General features: G+C 41.8%; 1 protein-coding gene across 4 annotated transcripts in view; it reads right to left on the bottom strand.

The window, feature by feature from the left end:
• Window positions 1-15,817, bottom strand: part of NFATC1 (nuclear factor of activated T cells 1) — a 111,016-nt gene that overhangs the window by 29,630 nt on the left and 65,569 nt on the right. For 2 of the 4 annotated variants that reach the window (XM_059475262.1, XM_059475270.1), the window contains exons 8-9: window positions 15,467-15,599; window positions 2,278-2,964 (exon numbers count right to left, since the gene is read on the bottom strand). In XM_059475262.1, the coding sequence (XP_059331245.1) occupies window positions 2,278-2,964; window positions 15,467-15,599 (820 nt within the window). Of the gene's footprint in view, window positions 1-2,277; window positions 2,965-11,450; window positions 12,891-15,466; window positions 15,600-15,817 lie in introns of those variants that run through there. The other 2 variants (XM_059475278.1, XM_059475285.1) reach the window with 2 other exon arrangements.

Consider the following 15,817-nt stretch of genomic DNA (forward strand, 5'->3'; position numbering starts at 1 on the left):
GCAGCAAGAACACGTGACAGAGCAAGACAGATTGAGGCCACCCTTTCCATAGGAGCCTGCAGTTCCATCAGATTAAATGTAATGTGAAACCCATGTCTGCAGTAGTGGTGAAAACGCTGCCTTCATGAAATGCATATAGCATATACCTAAACAGGCTTCCAGCCTGACTCACAGCTTCATGCTCCTGTGCTGCATGTCTGAGGCATGCCAGAGCTCTGCATGGTTTGAACAGGGTGTCTTGGCCAGCACAAATCCAACAAGAAACACTTCCTGCCTTTAGCCCCTCGTTCAGATACTGAGACAAATACAAAGAGGGTAGTAGTCCACTTCAGCTATACATAGAGTGGATGACCTTTTCTTCAGGCAGTGAGATAAAGTTTAGATAGGAAAAGGCAGGTCATGTGGGTTGAGCTCCATCAGTGTGATCCCTGAGACAACCTAAATATCATTTTAGCCATTTCTGATTGACCTCTTTAGTGGGAACTGGTGGTACTTAATTCATTGAACCACAAAGGCTTGGGCTTCTTCCTAGTATATACCATTATCAGGACTGTCACATCTTTCTTGGTCTATAGCTGCTGTGGTTAGCCACAGAAGGATTTTGAAAGCCTGCTGGATGCCAAAGGAAAGTCTATCTGGATTTCGCTAGCTGAAGAGATCTCCAAAGTCAACCTCAGATATCAGTGCAGATGTACATGGTAGCTTCTACAATTAGTTCTGATCATCTGTTAGAGGACTGGAGTGCAATGGAACAGAGATGAAGTTAAAGGCAAAACCATTTACACTTTGTCAGTTGGGTCAGCTCATGGAACCACACCCACTAGCTGGATCCAGCCCTTGAGAGTAGGGCAAGAAGCAAAGGCAAAGGCAGCTTTCATGGCTCTGTCTGAGAAGAGGTAGTGGGATTTTTGAGAGGTAAGGCAGGAAGGCTGCCCCTTTCTTGTGCTTTTCTTCAAAAGCAGAGTTTAGGTTTAGAGTAATCTAAACTTTGGGGTTTTTCTCAAACCCCAAATTTTTTTTGTTTGTGTACATTTCTCATATACCTTGTTGAAATCATGCTCCTTGCAGCATAAGTAAGTGATAAAAATGCACACTGTATGAAGAAAACCTTGTCAAAACGATGTGTTGTGCAAAACTGTTGACCTTATCTCCTAATTAGGGGAAGTTCCCTAGCTCTCTCTATCATGTAAGCAGTAACAACTTCTGTGAAGAAAAATAATTTTCCTGAAGTTAAAAAGCAAAGAGTTGCTACTCAGGCTCCAGAACACTCATTTTGAATCCTAATTCAGTGAGTAGCATGCTGTTTAAAATAGAATGACAAAATGTCCTTTTTAAAAAAAAACAAAACAAAACAGTGCAATGAATTGTCCTTAAATTCTCCCTAAAGGACAATAACATTCAGATGTTCCTTGGCACCAAGTAGTTTCAATGCAGCCATTTAAGTGGCATTTCTTTCTTCAATGAACATGGTATGTTATAAAAAGTTACATGGCTATTGGAAGGGAATTCCCATCCTGCATTAAGGGTCCAGAATATTACTAGGATTCTTAGCAGCAAATGCTCAATCGCAGTTCAGTAAGGTCACATAACCAAATTTCATATTTTCTCTTTTATTACATTCAACTAATAAATATTTGGGTCTAACAAGTTTATCACAGCATTTCAGCTTTTCAGTGCTGCATGTAAAATATATATACATACAGAATCTCACAAAACCAGAAAAAGAAAAAAAAGAAGAAAAGAAAAAGCAGCAGCAAGGCCACAATAAAAATGGGAAAAAAAGGTTCTCCTAAACATCAGATGCAAACAGACTGAAAAGTGATGCCGAAAGATACGCCTCCATTTTTAATTTGAACCTTCTCAGCTGAAGTAGAGCAGTTTAACATTTAGTTTCAGTGAACAGATTTGCACATCAGACATTTCACTGCATTATGAATGGGACAATGTTAAATATGTTTTCACTGCAGTTCCACAGGTCACTGTCATGGGCATAAGCCAAGAACATACAGTTAAGATTATTACAACATAGCTATTGGTCATGCAGCTAGAGCTCTATGCTAACTAACAACATTTAATGCTTAGATAATGGGGTTTCATTACTGCAAATGAAATGAAAGGGCCCTTTCCTGTACAAAGACAACCCAAGCAAAGTCCACACCTTTCCACCAGGCTATTAATGGAACTTCTTCTCCACCAGGATTCAAAAGAAGGGGGGCTTAAGGGAACTCACTGATAGAGCAACATGGTGAACGCAAACCTGTGTCGTGGAGGACTTACCATCATCCAGGTACATCTGGTCCAATTCCTCAGGTTCTCGCTTGATCGTTACAGGAATAGGGGCCAAATTATGATTACTTTCCTCATGCAACTCTGGCAATGATAGTGGTTGGGTTGTTGGAGACTCATTTCTGTGAACCTTCGGCAGTTGCTGCTGCTGTTGACCCATTATGGATGAGTGAGTTGGACTGCAGGACTGCAAATAGGTTGGCTCTTGGGTAACAGATGGAACTGGAGAAGAGGGACTGTTGGGATAGAGTGTTTGTTGATAACCAAGGGGACAGCTACTGCTCAGATGTTGACTCACCTGCGGCTGCAGCATGACGTGAGATGATTGCTCGGGGGGGCTTGGGTGCACAACTATAGACCTTGGCACTTCCTGTATGGTGGGGACACCTCCAGCGGGCTGCTGAAGTCCGAGGTGACTGTGGCCCGGGTTGGGGATGCACTTGTAGGGAGAGGATGAAAGGTCGTGCAGCTTGGGGCTTGCGTTGGGAGAAGGTGACATCATGGCGTTTCTCTGCTGACAGGAGGCGAAGCCGGCCACGAGGCACGAACCAGGATCAGGGGGCATCATGATCTGCTGACTGTAGTACGGTTTAGAGAGAGGGCTTAAGCCTTGGTTCATTGGTCCACAGGTTTGAGCAGGCTCATAGTCATCTGTGGGTTCTGTTTTTATAATTGGAACTGTTAAAAGAAAAAAGGTTTTAAATAAACATGAGTTGCGTATTGGTATGATCAAGTTGGCTTGTGGCTAGGATACCCTTTGCAAAACAAACAATGTTGTGAATAAGACTCTGTGTGTCTTTTGCCTAGTTCTCCCACCCTATAAAAAAAAATGAATGAGTCATCAGCACAAGAAAGTCACAGCTGGTTCTAATATTGAAAAGGACTATTTTCTTTGGACTGTCTTCCAGCACTAATGTGCTATAAAAATCTATTTGCAAATAGCTGTGCTTCAGTGGAAGCTTTGGACCCAAGGGCTCCATGGATTTGTAGTAATCAAGGCAAGAATTTTAACTTGGATAGACTACTACATTTCTACAGCTACCGATGGCCCATTTGATAAATGTCTGTACACGCAGTAAACTGGAGCATAATAAGGTAGAGATGGGGCTTTTAGAGTTCAATGAAAATAAAGTTGCAAAGATACATGACAAAGTGCTATGTACAAGAAGTTTTAAATTATGAAGATATTTTTGAAAGAGTAGAATCTGATTTGTTTAGTTTTTACATAATTGCATTTGAGTTTTGCTAATGCCAACTCCTAACAAATGTCAGTCAGTCTCTGGCTACCAAGAAACACTGATTCCTGTTTTAGACCTCTGCTTGCTCTACCCACTGTCCCAAACAATGCCCTAACTGAGCAGTCACATCTCTAAAAACTCCTAGAATGTGGACAGACATGATTGTCAGTGAGCATCAACTCAGTGGTGACAAATGCACAGCTGCTTTCTCCAATCAAGGAAAGATGATTTGTCAAACTGAGGTGTCTTTTCAACATTTGCTTTCTCTCTCAAATCAAAGAGAGGCATCTTTGAAGCTTCTCCTACAAGAGACGCAGTATACAGGCAAAACTGACCCACATTCTCTGTCAGGAAAATTACAAATAATAGAGCCAAGCTAGACCATAGATGTATTTTTTTCTAGTCAGATGCACCTCTAATGCATACAACAATCAAGTATGGATGCATGATGGCATTTATCTTCTTTCTAAAAAAATTCTGGTGACACTAGAGAATATTTTTTGTAATATTCTAATATCCAAACCATTATGGCACAAAGTTAATAATGAAACACTTTCCACAACTCAGCTCAGATACATGTGTGTTGCATGAGCGTCTCTGATTGTATTTTTATTTGCACGTGTTTTACAAAACACACATTTTTCAGCCATTTATTATGTTTGTGTATGGGTCTTTTTGAGCCTGTATGAGGCTCTGTATGAGATTTTGTTGGTGGTGAATGCACTTCACTACCCTTGTTTTACAGTCCCTGAGCCCCTTGTTAACTTTGTTCCTTTTATGTTCTTTTACATGTAGCTGCTTGCAACACTTGTTTCAAGATTTCTAGCACCCCAGTAAAAACAGGTCTATATATGTAACAGATGCACAGGTGCTGCTCAAGACAAATAGGCTAGGTGTGATGGACTGTCATTGGATTTCTCACAATCTTATTTTCACTAGCTTGGGTGATGCACACTGGCTAGCAGGGCTACCAATGCACTTGGCTAGAGAGAAACAGATTCCACGTTCAGTGACAGCTTGACAAAATCACTATCACACACTTTAGGAAAATGCAAGACCGAAGAAATGCACCTAGATAAACACAGCAACTCAGATATTGTAAGAAAATACCTTTAACAAGTTCTTGAGCTAGCAAATATTCTCACATGTTTTATATTAGGATCACTATGCTAGCACTAACCACAGCACAGCTGGAAATATGATGGTTGTTGAACACCAAATTTTCCCAATATATCACTGTTATAGAAACACCTGTGCTAAATAATTCCACGCTCAACCACTGGCAATACAACTCCAATAAACCCTGGAGTTGTCTGACTTGTTATAACCCAGGGAAGGATTATAGCCCTGGTGGCAGGCAGGCTGGAGGCTTTATGGAAGACAGGTTCCTGATCTCAGGCTGGCTTTTCATTGTAGCTCTTCTGCAGCACACCATTGCACTTTATTGTCACTTCAGTCTGAGTCTTTTCTTTAAAATAGCAATGCCATGGGGTCCATTTGGAGGTCTGGTTAGTGGTCATGAATATTGTAAATTTTTTGTGTGTGTTGCTACACTGAAATACACATACTACAGCCAATGGAAGACCACCAATAAGTCCTGCTCAGCACAAGGTGAAGGACTGATGGGTGGCAGAACTGTATTCCACACCTGTTAGTCCAAAATCTCACTTTGAGATGGTGACAGCAGCCAAAGACACTCCTGATGCCTACAAATTCAGATGGAAAACAGAGACTGGTCAGGGCTAGTCAGGGTTGTTTTGCTTGGAACTGATACTTATGGGCATCAGTTATTTCATGTAATGGGAAACAAATTGTCTTTCAATGGACAACTACTTGATTTACTTATGCTTAAAGCTGCCCGAACTTGTTCAACTGAACTGTTATCATTACCTTTTTTGATGTGCTTTTTCAACACAGTAAAGAAAGTCAGACATTGCTCTCTTTCATATATTTTGTTTGTATGCTAATCTCATCATTAGAGTAAGTATCACACCAGAAGACAGTAAAAGTTTTCCTGCTGAAATGGTGAAGGGATTTGTATCTGACTTTTCTGTGTTTTGCCAGCTGCATAGCCATTAACCCTGTGCAGAGTGAGTGTGAGCATCATACAGACTGGGATGGCAGCCACTCAACCCCTTAAAAAAACAGCAAACCTCTTCATGAGGTACAGGTTTGGAGAAAGGAGGTCTGTAAGAAATTTTTTTCCCAAGAAGAAACCATTACTAATGATCCAGATGATCTGGAATCAGACCTGTAGAGCTGAGCATGTCAGAAGAAACGGAAGACATTAACATTCCCCTTCTGGCCAGATCTCAGCTTTAGTATTTTACATGAATAACTGTAGTATTTGACTTGGGGAGGATACAATACCACAAATTGCTGCATTACATCAGTTAATGGCTTGTTTATGCCCATTACCTGCTTCTCCCCAGCCTATGTATCTTCAACAAACAGAGTAACAAAGGCCAAAAATCTTTGCCAATGTTTGGATTTGCAAACTCAACTCAAACTACCTGTGGGTCTGATCTGGTCATTCTGAAAATACTACTATTAATAAATATTAATCAAGTATCAATTCTGATTGTGTCAGAAGTTGGTGTAAACCACCTTACATTTTTTCTTTGAAAGTGCAACTGTTTTTGTCCACTTTTCAACAGACTTTAGAGGGCCCGAAGCAAGAGCTATGGAAATTTCAAGGCATACCTCCCCAAACCAAAGCAGGAACAGCGTGTAACTGTATTTACTGGTTACCCACTTACCATCACAGTGTCTATTGTGTACTCAAACACTGTAATGAGGCTACAAGGAACTAACACATCCTCACCCACTGTCCCACTGACTTCTGGGGGACTGAAACGCTCAGCTGGGGTGGGCAACTGTACCTGACTTCGAACTTGATCCAAACCTTAGTACCCACCTTCACCGTTTCCTCCTAGATAAGAAAATCATTGAATACCCTGACTTGGAAGGGATTCTCAAGGATCAAGTCCAAATCAGGGCTCTGCACAGGAGAACCCTAGGCAGTTCACAGGGGAACCCTCTGCACGAGACAACACAGCAGACAGCCCTGTTCAAAGCCCAGCTTGTGTTACCACTTATCTACTGACTCATGCTTGATGAACTGCCAGTCTTTACAAAACCAAGATTGAAAAAGGGGTTTTAAGCCCTTTTATACATCCCCATGGAGGCATGGTAAGCTAGCTGTCATAACACACATCCACTTCCATCATCACTGACTCCCACAAGTGAGTATTTCAGAGGGAGATGCAACGTGATATAGGCAGCACTGCTAATTTTCTCAGGAATAATATTTAACAGAAAACAGTATTAGCCTAACTTTTAGCCCAAATATTTCAAATTTTGAATGACTTGGTAACACCCTGCCAGCTAAAAGAGACACTCCTAGTCAGTCACACAGCAGGCCTGGCCTGGCAATTAACTGCAAAGCCTCACAGCTGTTCAGAACCTGTGAACACTTTCAGCAGAAAGAGTCACTTCCTAAATCCAGCAGAACCACACCCAACAGCAACAATTATTCTATCTCAGAACTGCTCTGTGGTGCTGAGGTAGCACCCAGTCTTGCAGACTCTCAGCTGGCTACAACAAAAAACTGTGACTGAATTTGTGATACACTGAGATTCACCTATAATTAAGTGCAGCAATGAAGCCAGAATTTGTGAAATTGTAAACACAAAAGATGAGACTCAGAAGCCACATTATTCATTTAAGAGTGCTGAAGGATCTGGCCCTTGCACTAAAAAGGTAAAAAAGAATGCAAGTTTGGTACAGTGACATTTTTAATGCCTGTTACTTCACAATGCACAAGGTCAGCTGACAGATGGTTTTATACCGTTCTTGATTTTCAATATTAAAATATGACGGAAGTCACTGTTCTAAATTAGTCTGATAAGCAAATTAATTTCAAATTAGTTTTCAATGGTTTGGTGATGCCTTCTTAGACTCTGAACTCATGTCATTATGTCATCTAATTTAATATGAAGTTCTGAGAACCACGCATTGGCAGCAGCCCTAGCTACAAATCAAAGCTTCTTACTCAGAGAGATCAGGGTTATGACATCATACCAAGGCACTGGTGGAAGACAATGGTCCTTCTGTGTGTGTCTGAATCTGGGAGAAATATTTCAGCCAATTCTGCAAGCCCACATTTAAATGAAAGCCCTTTCTAGCAGGTAAAAAGTTAATATATCAAACCTAGAAGAAAAATAATAAATCATGCACATTCAGTAAAAGGAGTCAGAAAGTACTCAGATATAAACTATACATATTTTTTGACAATTTTAACAAGTGTGTGTTTGCTTTTACACTTCAGCAATCCGGATGGGTTTTTAATTTTTTTTTTTATTTTATTTTTTGGGGGGAGGAATGTTATTAAAATATGTGAACTGAAAAAATAAAATCTTACCAATTAAGCAGATGTTTATCCTGATTAACATTTAACTATCAAATTCCCAATTCCATGTAGTATTATCAGTGTAGACATTTATGGCACTAAAATATATTTATTTTATCCGTAAGTTTGATTGAGCTTATCCAACAAAATAGCTTCCTTTCATGGTGCAGACTATGATGTAGTTCCCTGGCACCTGCACACAGATTTTAGTTAAGAGTACGAAAATCAAAACACTACCTTTTTCATCATGTGCACACACACATTTCTTCAACTTCTGGACTAAATATCTGGCAATTGGTAAGAATTTGGGATGGGACTTTCAAAGAGAGCTGAGGAGTTAGCTGTCTAAATCTCCATTACTGAGTTGAGCTCTGAAAGGCCGTTTGTGCCTTTGAAATCCTCCCCTGTCAGTCAGTTTTGATACTGGCAGCACACCTTCAGAAGACATTGCACTGGTGACCCCAGTTCCTGTCACTGCTTTGCTGCTGGGTGACCAAAGACTAATTAGGGATGTGGACACATCTCCATGGATTTGTGCAAAGACAAAATGCTGGCTGCTGCAGCAGCACTGGCCAGATCCAGCATACTTGAGGCCTCACCCCTTGTTCTGACTGCGGAGCAGCTGGTGCTGGGGAGAGGCAAGGGACTGGCTGCCCTCACAAAACACAATCCCTGCTTCATGGATTGTGTCAGAGTCCTGTTGTCAGAGTCCTGTTCTCATTTATGACAATCACAAAGTTCAACATGGCTGAGCAGAACTTTCTGAAATGCCCTGCCAACGTACATGCAGCAATGGCAACCTCAGCAACATGGGATGAGCACTCAGTCCCAGGGATCTTGTGAGACAGTCAACTACAGGGACCTGTGCAGATGCTGTCTGTGAACTTGGCGTTTCCCCCAGGCACCTATTAAGCCAAAACACTTTTAAAGGTCAAGCTGCTATCAAGCCTTTGCTTTTAGTTACTAAATCCAGTGCACGGTGACTCAGACACAAAGGAAGCCTCCTGCCATCAAGACACTGCAGGGAGCACATGGGTGTGTGCAACTTTTATCTGCACAAGTATCTCTCTTACTTGTACACTACTACTGGGGCTACTCATCAGGAGGGCTAACTCTAAAACATGCCTGCCTGCCTGCCAGCCCTTTTCGGATTTTGTGTATGGATTTTTACAGGTTCAGATGAATATGTACAGTTTTATACAAGAATGGCTCGGGGAGATGGAAACCTTGTGCATACACCTCACCACATAATCTCGGACAGTGACATTATCTGATTTGGAAGTGCTTTCCAGCTAACTCATTTGCTAAATGCTTTTCAACAGCTGTTAATCTATTAGGTTATTCTACACATATTTATGAGACAGAAGATTATATACAGTAGCTTGTTGCATACCCTGCTAAATCAGGTGGGGAGAACTAGAAGGTAGGTGGAGGGCATTTTGGGTTGTGCTAGTACAGAAAATTATGCATTAGCTTTCTTTCAAAAGAAAGAGATAAAAATTCTTAAAAGTTACAATTTTTCACCAGAACAATTTGTTCAATCCTACGCTGTTGAATAGGAAAATCAAGTCCTGGGATATGCCCACTTGGGCTGCTCTACTGCTGCTTCCAGAGCATGGTGCAGCACCTGGCTCCACTGCTGCCTTCAACTGGACGTTTAACTGTGCACAACACCCACTCTGCACCGGCCAAAGCTTTCTATGTCACCTCTGTCAGATGTTAAAATCCACTGGGCTGAGGTCTGTTTTGATGATGCTACACAACATTACACCACCAGTGCTGACTTTATCCCTGCTTGCACTGGAAAGCAAGGCAAGGAGTCCTCAAAATGTTCATGCAGAGGAGTTCAATGACCAAAACTACAGGCTGGGTTTTTTTACAGCTGAAGGGGAATATTTGAAAATTGAGATACTGAGAAAATATAATTTTATACACTGGAAGTTAACTGCTAGGGGTGATCATTGCTGATGGTCAGACACAGCCAGGAGCTTCTACAGAGCACTTGTCCACCCCTGCCTTTCACAGGGCAATCACACAGGTGATGCTTTTTCCTGGCCTTCCAGGTGAAGATGGAGCACCACAGAGAGGCAGTGTTCCTCACATGCCTCTCCACACAGATCAAGACAGACTCTGTGTGCAGGTCAGATGCAGCTGGCTGGGCTCTGTCTGACTGCTGAAAATGGATGTCACCTGGATAAAGTGTGGGCAATGCACGAAGTGTGGGCAGCTCCAGTGGGCACCCGGCACCTGAGGATGTAATGCTAGTGAGTGCAACACGAGCCTCCTCTGCTCCTCCACAGACCTTCCATGGCTCCTGGATGGGAGTGGAGGGGCTGATACACCCAGAGATGATGAACTTTGTGATTGTCATAAATGAGAACAGGACTCTGACAAAACCTCACCTGCTTTTAGTTACTCTGCTAAATGTCAAAATTACCAATCAGCCACTGAGTAGCCAAAACTGTGTCAGTGTATAGTGTAAAAATGAGTAACTGTGATTCCTATTTTCACCTAAAATAAAAGTCCTCTGGGGCCAACCATTAACCCAATCCCCTCTGTTGACCTGTCCTGCCATGTGCTGGCTTTGCAGCAGTCCACATGCTCCTGGGGATGAAAACACCTCCAGCTGGTCTGAGGCTCCAGGCCTGACTCAGCCACGCTCCGTCCCCTTGTTGAGGCACTGCTGAGGTTGTATTGCACCAGCCACAGGTTATGGTCCCTGCACGACACAGGCCCTGCATTGGCCCTGCTCCCCCAGCAGCCCCCAAGCCACCATCGTTTGCATAAAGGACTAGGCTGATAATCTTGCCAACCTCAAGCAGGAAACTTCAACAAATACCGAGAGGTGAGAGGTGTCAGGAGATAATCAGCACAAGCCACATGCTGTGTCACATCAGAGTGGCAACACTGTGCATCCTCATTTCTGCTAAGGGGCTGATGTCATCTTTGAACTTAGGGAGTGAGGTGTGGGTGGAAGGGCTGAGGTGAAACAGAGGCATGGCTGCTCAATGCAGCCATAAGCAAAGTGTTGCTGCACCCATCTGTATGGTGGGCAGGGGATAATTTTAGAGCAGAGGCAGTAAGTCAGGAGAATGCTGACAACAATATGCTGTGGGCAGCACACACCCTTTCCAGATGTACACCAAGGGGTGGTCCTGCAAGGAGTGGGGAGTTGGACTTAATGATCCTTATGGGTCCCTTCCAACTTGAGATATCCTACGATTCTATTCTACAATGTTAAGAGCTTCACTTCTGCGCTGCTGGGCTGTAAACTACAACACTGAGGCACATCTAGTCACCACAGGCAGGCTCTCAGCACAGCCACACACCCACAGATTCAAAGGACTTCCACCAAGTCACTGTGGCCAGGTTTTCAGAGAAGCGCAACATCTTGAAGACTTGTGCAGATGACTGCAGGGAGGCAAAGGAGCTGCAGAAAAGCTCTATCTGTGAGTGAAGGCTGTGCAGTTGGAAATCTGACCCTGTGGGTAGCGAAACTCATCTCAAAGTAAAAGTTACCCAGAATATCAACACCATTTTAATAAATACCAGAAGCAATTACATGATCTTTTAATAATGCTTTGACAATTACGAAGCCTGACAGAAACAGAAACTGGAAATACTTTATCATCAACTCTTTGCAAAAGCGTATTTTTCATTCCAGTAGAAGAAAACATCAACTCTCCTTTTTCCTTTTTATTAAATATTTCCTGGACAAACTAGCCTGTCTTTAGTTAGTCAAATATCACTACTTTATAAATAAAATTCAAAGAAAAACTTTCCTGTGTTCAACATTCTTGATATCAATACTTGTTGGATAACAGAAAACATAGAGAGTACTCACTCCTATCTGCAAAAATAAGTTCTTGATCACATTTCCTCTATTTTTTTGTACCTACTTAAAAGAAATCTAAACAGACAGAAATCTAATCCTTATCATTCATTGTTTAAAGTCTTCTGAGCAGGAGAAGTCCTTCAGCTTTCTTAGATGAAAACACAGGATTTAGAATCCCAGCATACACGCCTGTGTTCTTCTTCAGATACTCCGGGTTAGTTTAACCCTGAAACGTGGTTTTCCAAACTGTTCTGCCACACGTAATGGAGCTGCAGAGCCCCCTGCATGGAGCCACAGCAGTGGAGGCACTTTAAAAGCTGAACATCCAAAGGCTCTGCTCAGAATCCCGACTGCAGTGTCTGGTCCAGAGCCTTTCTCCTCAAATTTTGATGGGATGTGGCAATGCAAAATGCATCAGTACTTACCATATGAGCTGCAGGAATTCACCTGTGCCAAAATGGTATGGAAACTACTTATATTTCTGTGCCAGGCATGTCTGTGGAGGAGTCTCCAAGGGCCTACAAGCCTGCAGGCTCCAGGACAAAACTGACATGCAATTGCTCAGTTATATGGATCATTGAAATAACACTAAAAAAATGACATTACAGTCATTTCTGTACAATATAAGCTAATACAGCATTCAGGAGTTGCTCAAATTCAGCAGAACAGTAAATCAAAATTTCAATTAAAAGTGGATTATGAGTACTTAGGTTTACAGTCTATCCCAAGGCAAAGACTTAAGCAAGCCCATTGTCAAGATCTTGGCTCCTTTTGCAAAGCATCTACTTTCTGTTTTGCTTTGTTATTTAAACTTTTCATTTACAGAGCAGTAAGATTTTAATTTTTACAGCAGTTTTTTTTTATTTTTGAAGCAGAAACTCATCTTCACCAAGTAAGTCCCTGCTCTGCCAAACACTTGATCTAACAGAGGGAAGGTACAATCCTGCCACATCTCTGCAGCACGGGAGAAGCCCTGAGATGGCGAAATAACACTGCTGGAGATGGCAGCTTGTGCTGGCTGCATGTCACAGAGCTGAACTCCATGGAGATGCTATAGGACCATCCATGGGAGGTGGGATGAGTGAGGTCACGTGTCCCTGGATCCACTGGCTGTTTTCCCCTAGGGAATGAGGAGAAATAGGAGCTACAGGAAAAACCCCCTACAGCCCCACAGTGGGGGTGGGAGCTGCACAGCGAGCCCATGGCTCTCCCACTGCTCTGCATGTGCCCACACCCACCCCAGGAGCACAGCCAGGAGGTTCACATAACATTCAGGCTTTAGTCCACATTTGGTATTTTGCTTTGGCACAGTCCAGTTGAGCTGTAAAATATATGTCTGATGTGCATCACGGAGCTTTTAAAAGCTCCTTCACACAGAAATACCTGCAAAACTACAGTAGGCACTGAAATGCAGCATTTGATTAGTCCTAAAGCACAGAAGATTAAGAAGCAGTTTACAGGATACTGTCTCATTTGTGTAAAACCACATCTTACACTTCATGATCACTCTGACATTCGCTTGTCAAAACCCTCCACCTTCTCTGTTTGTGGGATTTGTTTAAACAACAAACACAGTGTTACCTGGGCCAAAATCATGCTTATCTCATCTGCATTTTTTTACATTGATCACCCAGTGGTTCTTGACTTAGGTAATTTTTTTCTGCATGAGCTAAACTTTGGTTTTCTACAATGGCTTGAAGCAGTAAAAGAATGTTGTGACTGAAATCAAATGAAGCCTAAAATGACTCCTAGAAATACAGCAGCATGAATGACTGATTCAATCACTGTACGTGGTTTCTAAATACACAGCAGAGGTGATTGTATCTATCTTTGAAAGGCATGATAGCAAAAAATACCAGCCACAGAAGGGCAAAACCTTATGGCTGTAACACAGGCATTACAACACATGCTTATTAAAAACATACTATACTATTAATTCTGATGATTGCAGAAGCACATTCACTTTTACCACTGCTATGGGTGAGGCTGCAAAGAATGCAATGTGTTTTTCAATTACCTACATGCACATATACATATGTATTAAGAGAATGTGAATGGAGAACCAAATAGGAATGGAAAGAATATTTACTAGGAATACTGCTTTCCTTTATCCTACCCTGCTGTTACATTTTTTCTTTCAGGTTTCCTCACACAGAAATGAAAAGATTTCACTTGAATTTAAATTGGTACAGCAGACTAAACAAGATTCCTAATGTTTTCAACAATTACCATAATTAAAGATGCCTTTGCAGAATAAAGCCTAGGCTGGTTTCCTGTTGTCACTAAGTCTGCTGTCACTAGTATGTATTCTCATCTCTTTGCATCAAATGTTCCAAACACAGAATAGTGACAGCATAAACCAACTCTGCAGGAGTGCACACTATTCCCAGGGTTTAGAATACAATGGTAAAAAAAGGCCTATGTAAAGGCTGGAGGGAAGATGCTGCCTAATAAACAGCAGCTAAGAAGAGGCCTGAATCTGAAATATTTATGAGGGTAACTTGGGTGACAAGGCAATACCTGATTGCCTCTACAACTGATTTTTGTTGCTGAAAAGTGTTGTGGAAGAGAATAACAACTCTTTTTCTTTCCAATTTAAGAGATGAACAGTTTTTAAATGTACAGACATCCCCACTGGGAATGAAGTTTGCATAAGTAGGCTGATTCAGTGAAGCACAGCTACACAGAACATATGCAATAAGCACTCCGTTGCCAGGTCAGGTTTCCTGTATTTTTAATTTAAGTCCCAATAAAAGTGCATGCATGCTAACTGGGTGAAATTGCAAATGTGTATTTTATGGGATTTCACTTACAAAATGTTAGCATGTCTCTTCAAGTCATGTGATGTGACTTGAATATTGCTTTGTTGGTATTTCCCACAGAAGGATTATTTTCACTTGGAAAGAAAAGCAAAGCTTCATATTTTTTTTCTAATTCCTTTTGTTCCCAAACAACAACAACAATTGCTTTCTTTTCCTACTTTCCCCCAAAGAGTGCTCTTAGTAAAAAAGGCCATTTCAAATATTAATTAAAAAAAACCCCTAAATTTACTAGCTATTAAAATCTTCATACAAGCCTGCTTGGAATTCAGCTACCATGAGTGACTTTATTGTCACTTCACAGCTACCAATATAAGCTCAAAAAAAAAAAATGGTCACACATTTCTGAACATTTCACATCCATGAAGCATTTTACATGGAGCACTCTGATCTCTACCCATGTTGTCCATCTCAGTTTTCACCCCGTGCAAGGCAGCAAGATGCGAGATGACTGCAAGGGGAATCCACACACCACCTCTAGCTCAGAGCCCAGCATGCTTAAAATACTGTGGTGTGAATTTAGAAATGTTATTTGAATGCAATTTACCCTCTGGGGTTAGAAAGTCAGTCCAAGGGTTGACCATAGCTTAGCAGAGAGCTCAGTGCCTTCACAAACGTCTGAGTTTGTGCTGTGGCTCTTCAGCTCCCAAAAGCAGAAGTCCTTGTTTCAACAGGTCTCTGCCACTGATGCAAATGGAAACAATCTGCATTGTCTCTTTTGTGGGCAGCAGAGACAAAAGCAGCTCTCCTGGACTTATTCTCACTCTCATAGCACCAGGTATATTTCCAAAATATTCGAATTACTAAAGAATTATTAGAACCATGTATGATCATTATCTCACTTTTACTAGCAGAGATAAGGAATTTGTTTTGTTACCATTAGCAGGAAGATAGGTGAAAAGCTGGTACTGGCTCCTCTTTCTTTTCCCGTTGCAGACATAGAAGTTGACCTGAACAGGGCTGGTAATTCTCTGATTGCGGAAAGGTGGTATCTCAACCAACAATGAATTCTGCAAAAGCAACAAATCAGAAAGTCAAGGCACAACTTAGGCAGTCTAGCTGTACAATAGTATTGAAAAGTTAAGCCCAAGAAGGAAGAGGAACACTCTCTGAAGGGAAACTGGTGGGCTTTGTGGGCAAGGACGGCTTCCCACCAACCCCAGCGTCCTTGCCAAGGACTCTAGAAGTAGGGAAATTATTTTAGCATGGCTAAGATCTTTACAAAATC

This window comes from Ammospiza nelsoni, chromosome 1, assembly GCF_027579445.1.
Source record: "Ammospiza nelsoni isolate bAmmNel1 chromosome 1, bAmmNel1.pri, whole genome shotgun sequence".
NCBI lineage: Eukaryota > Metazoa > Chordata > Aves > Passeriformes > Passerellidae > Ammospiza > Ammospiza nelsoni.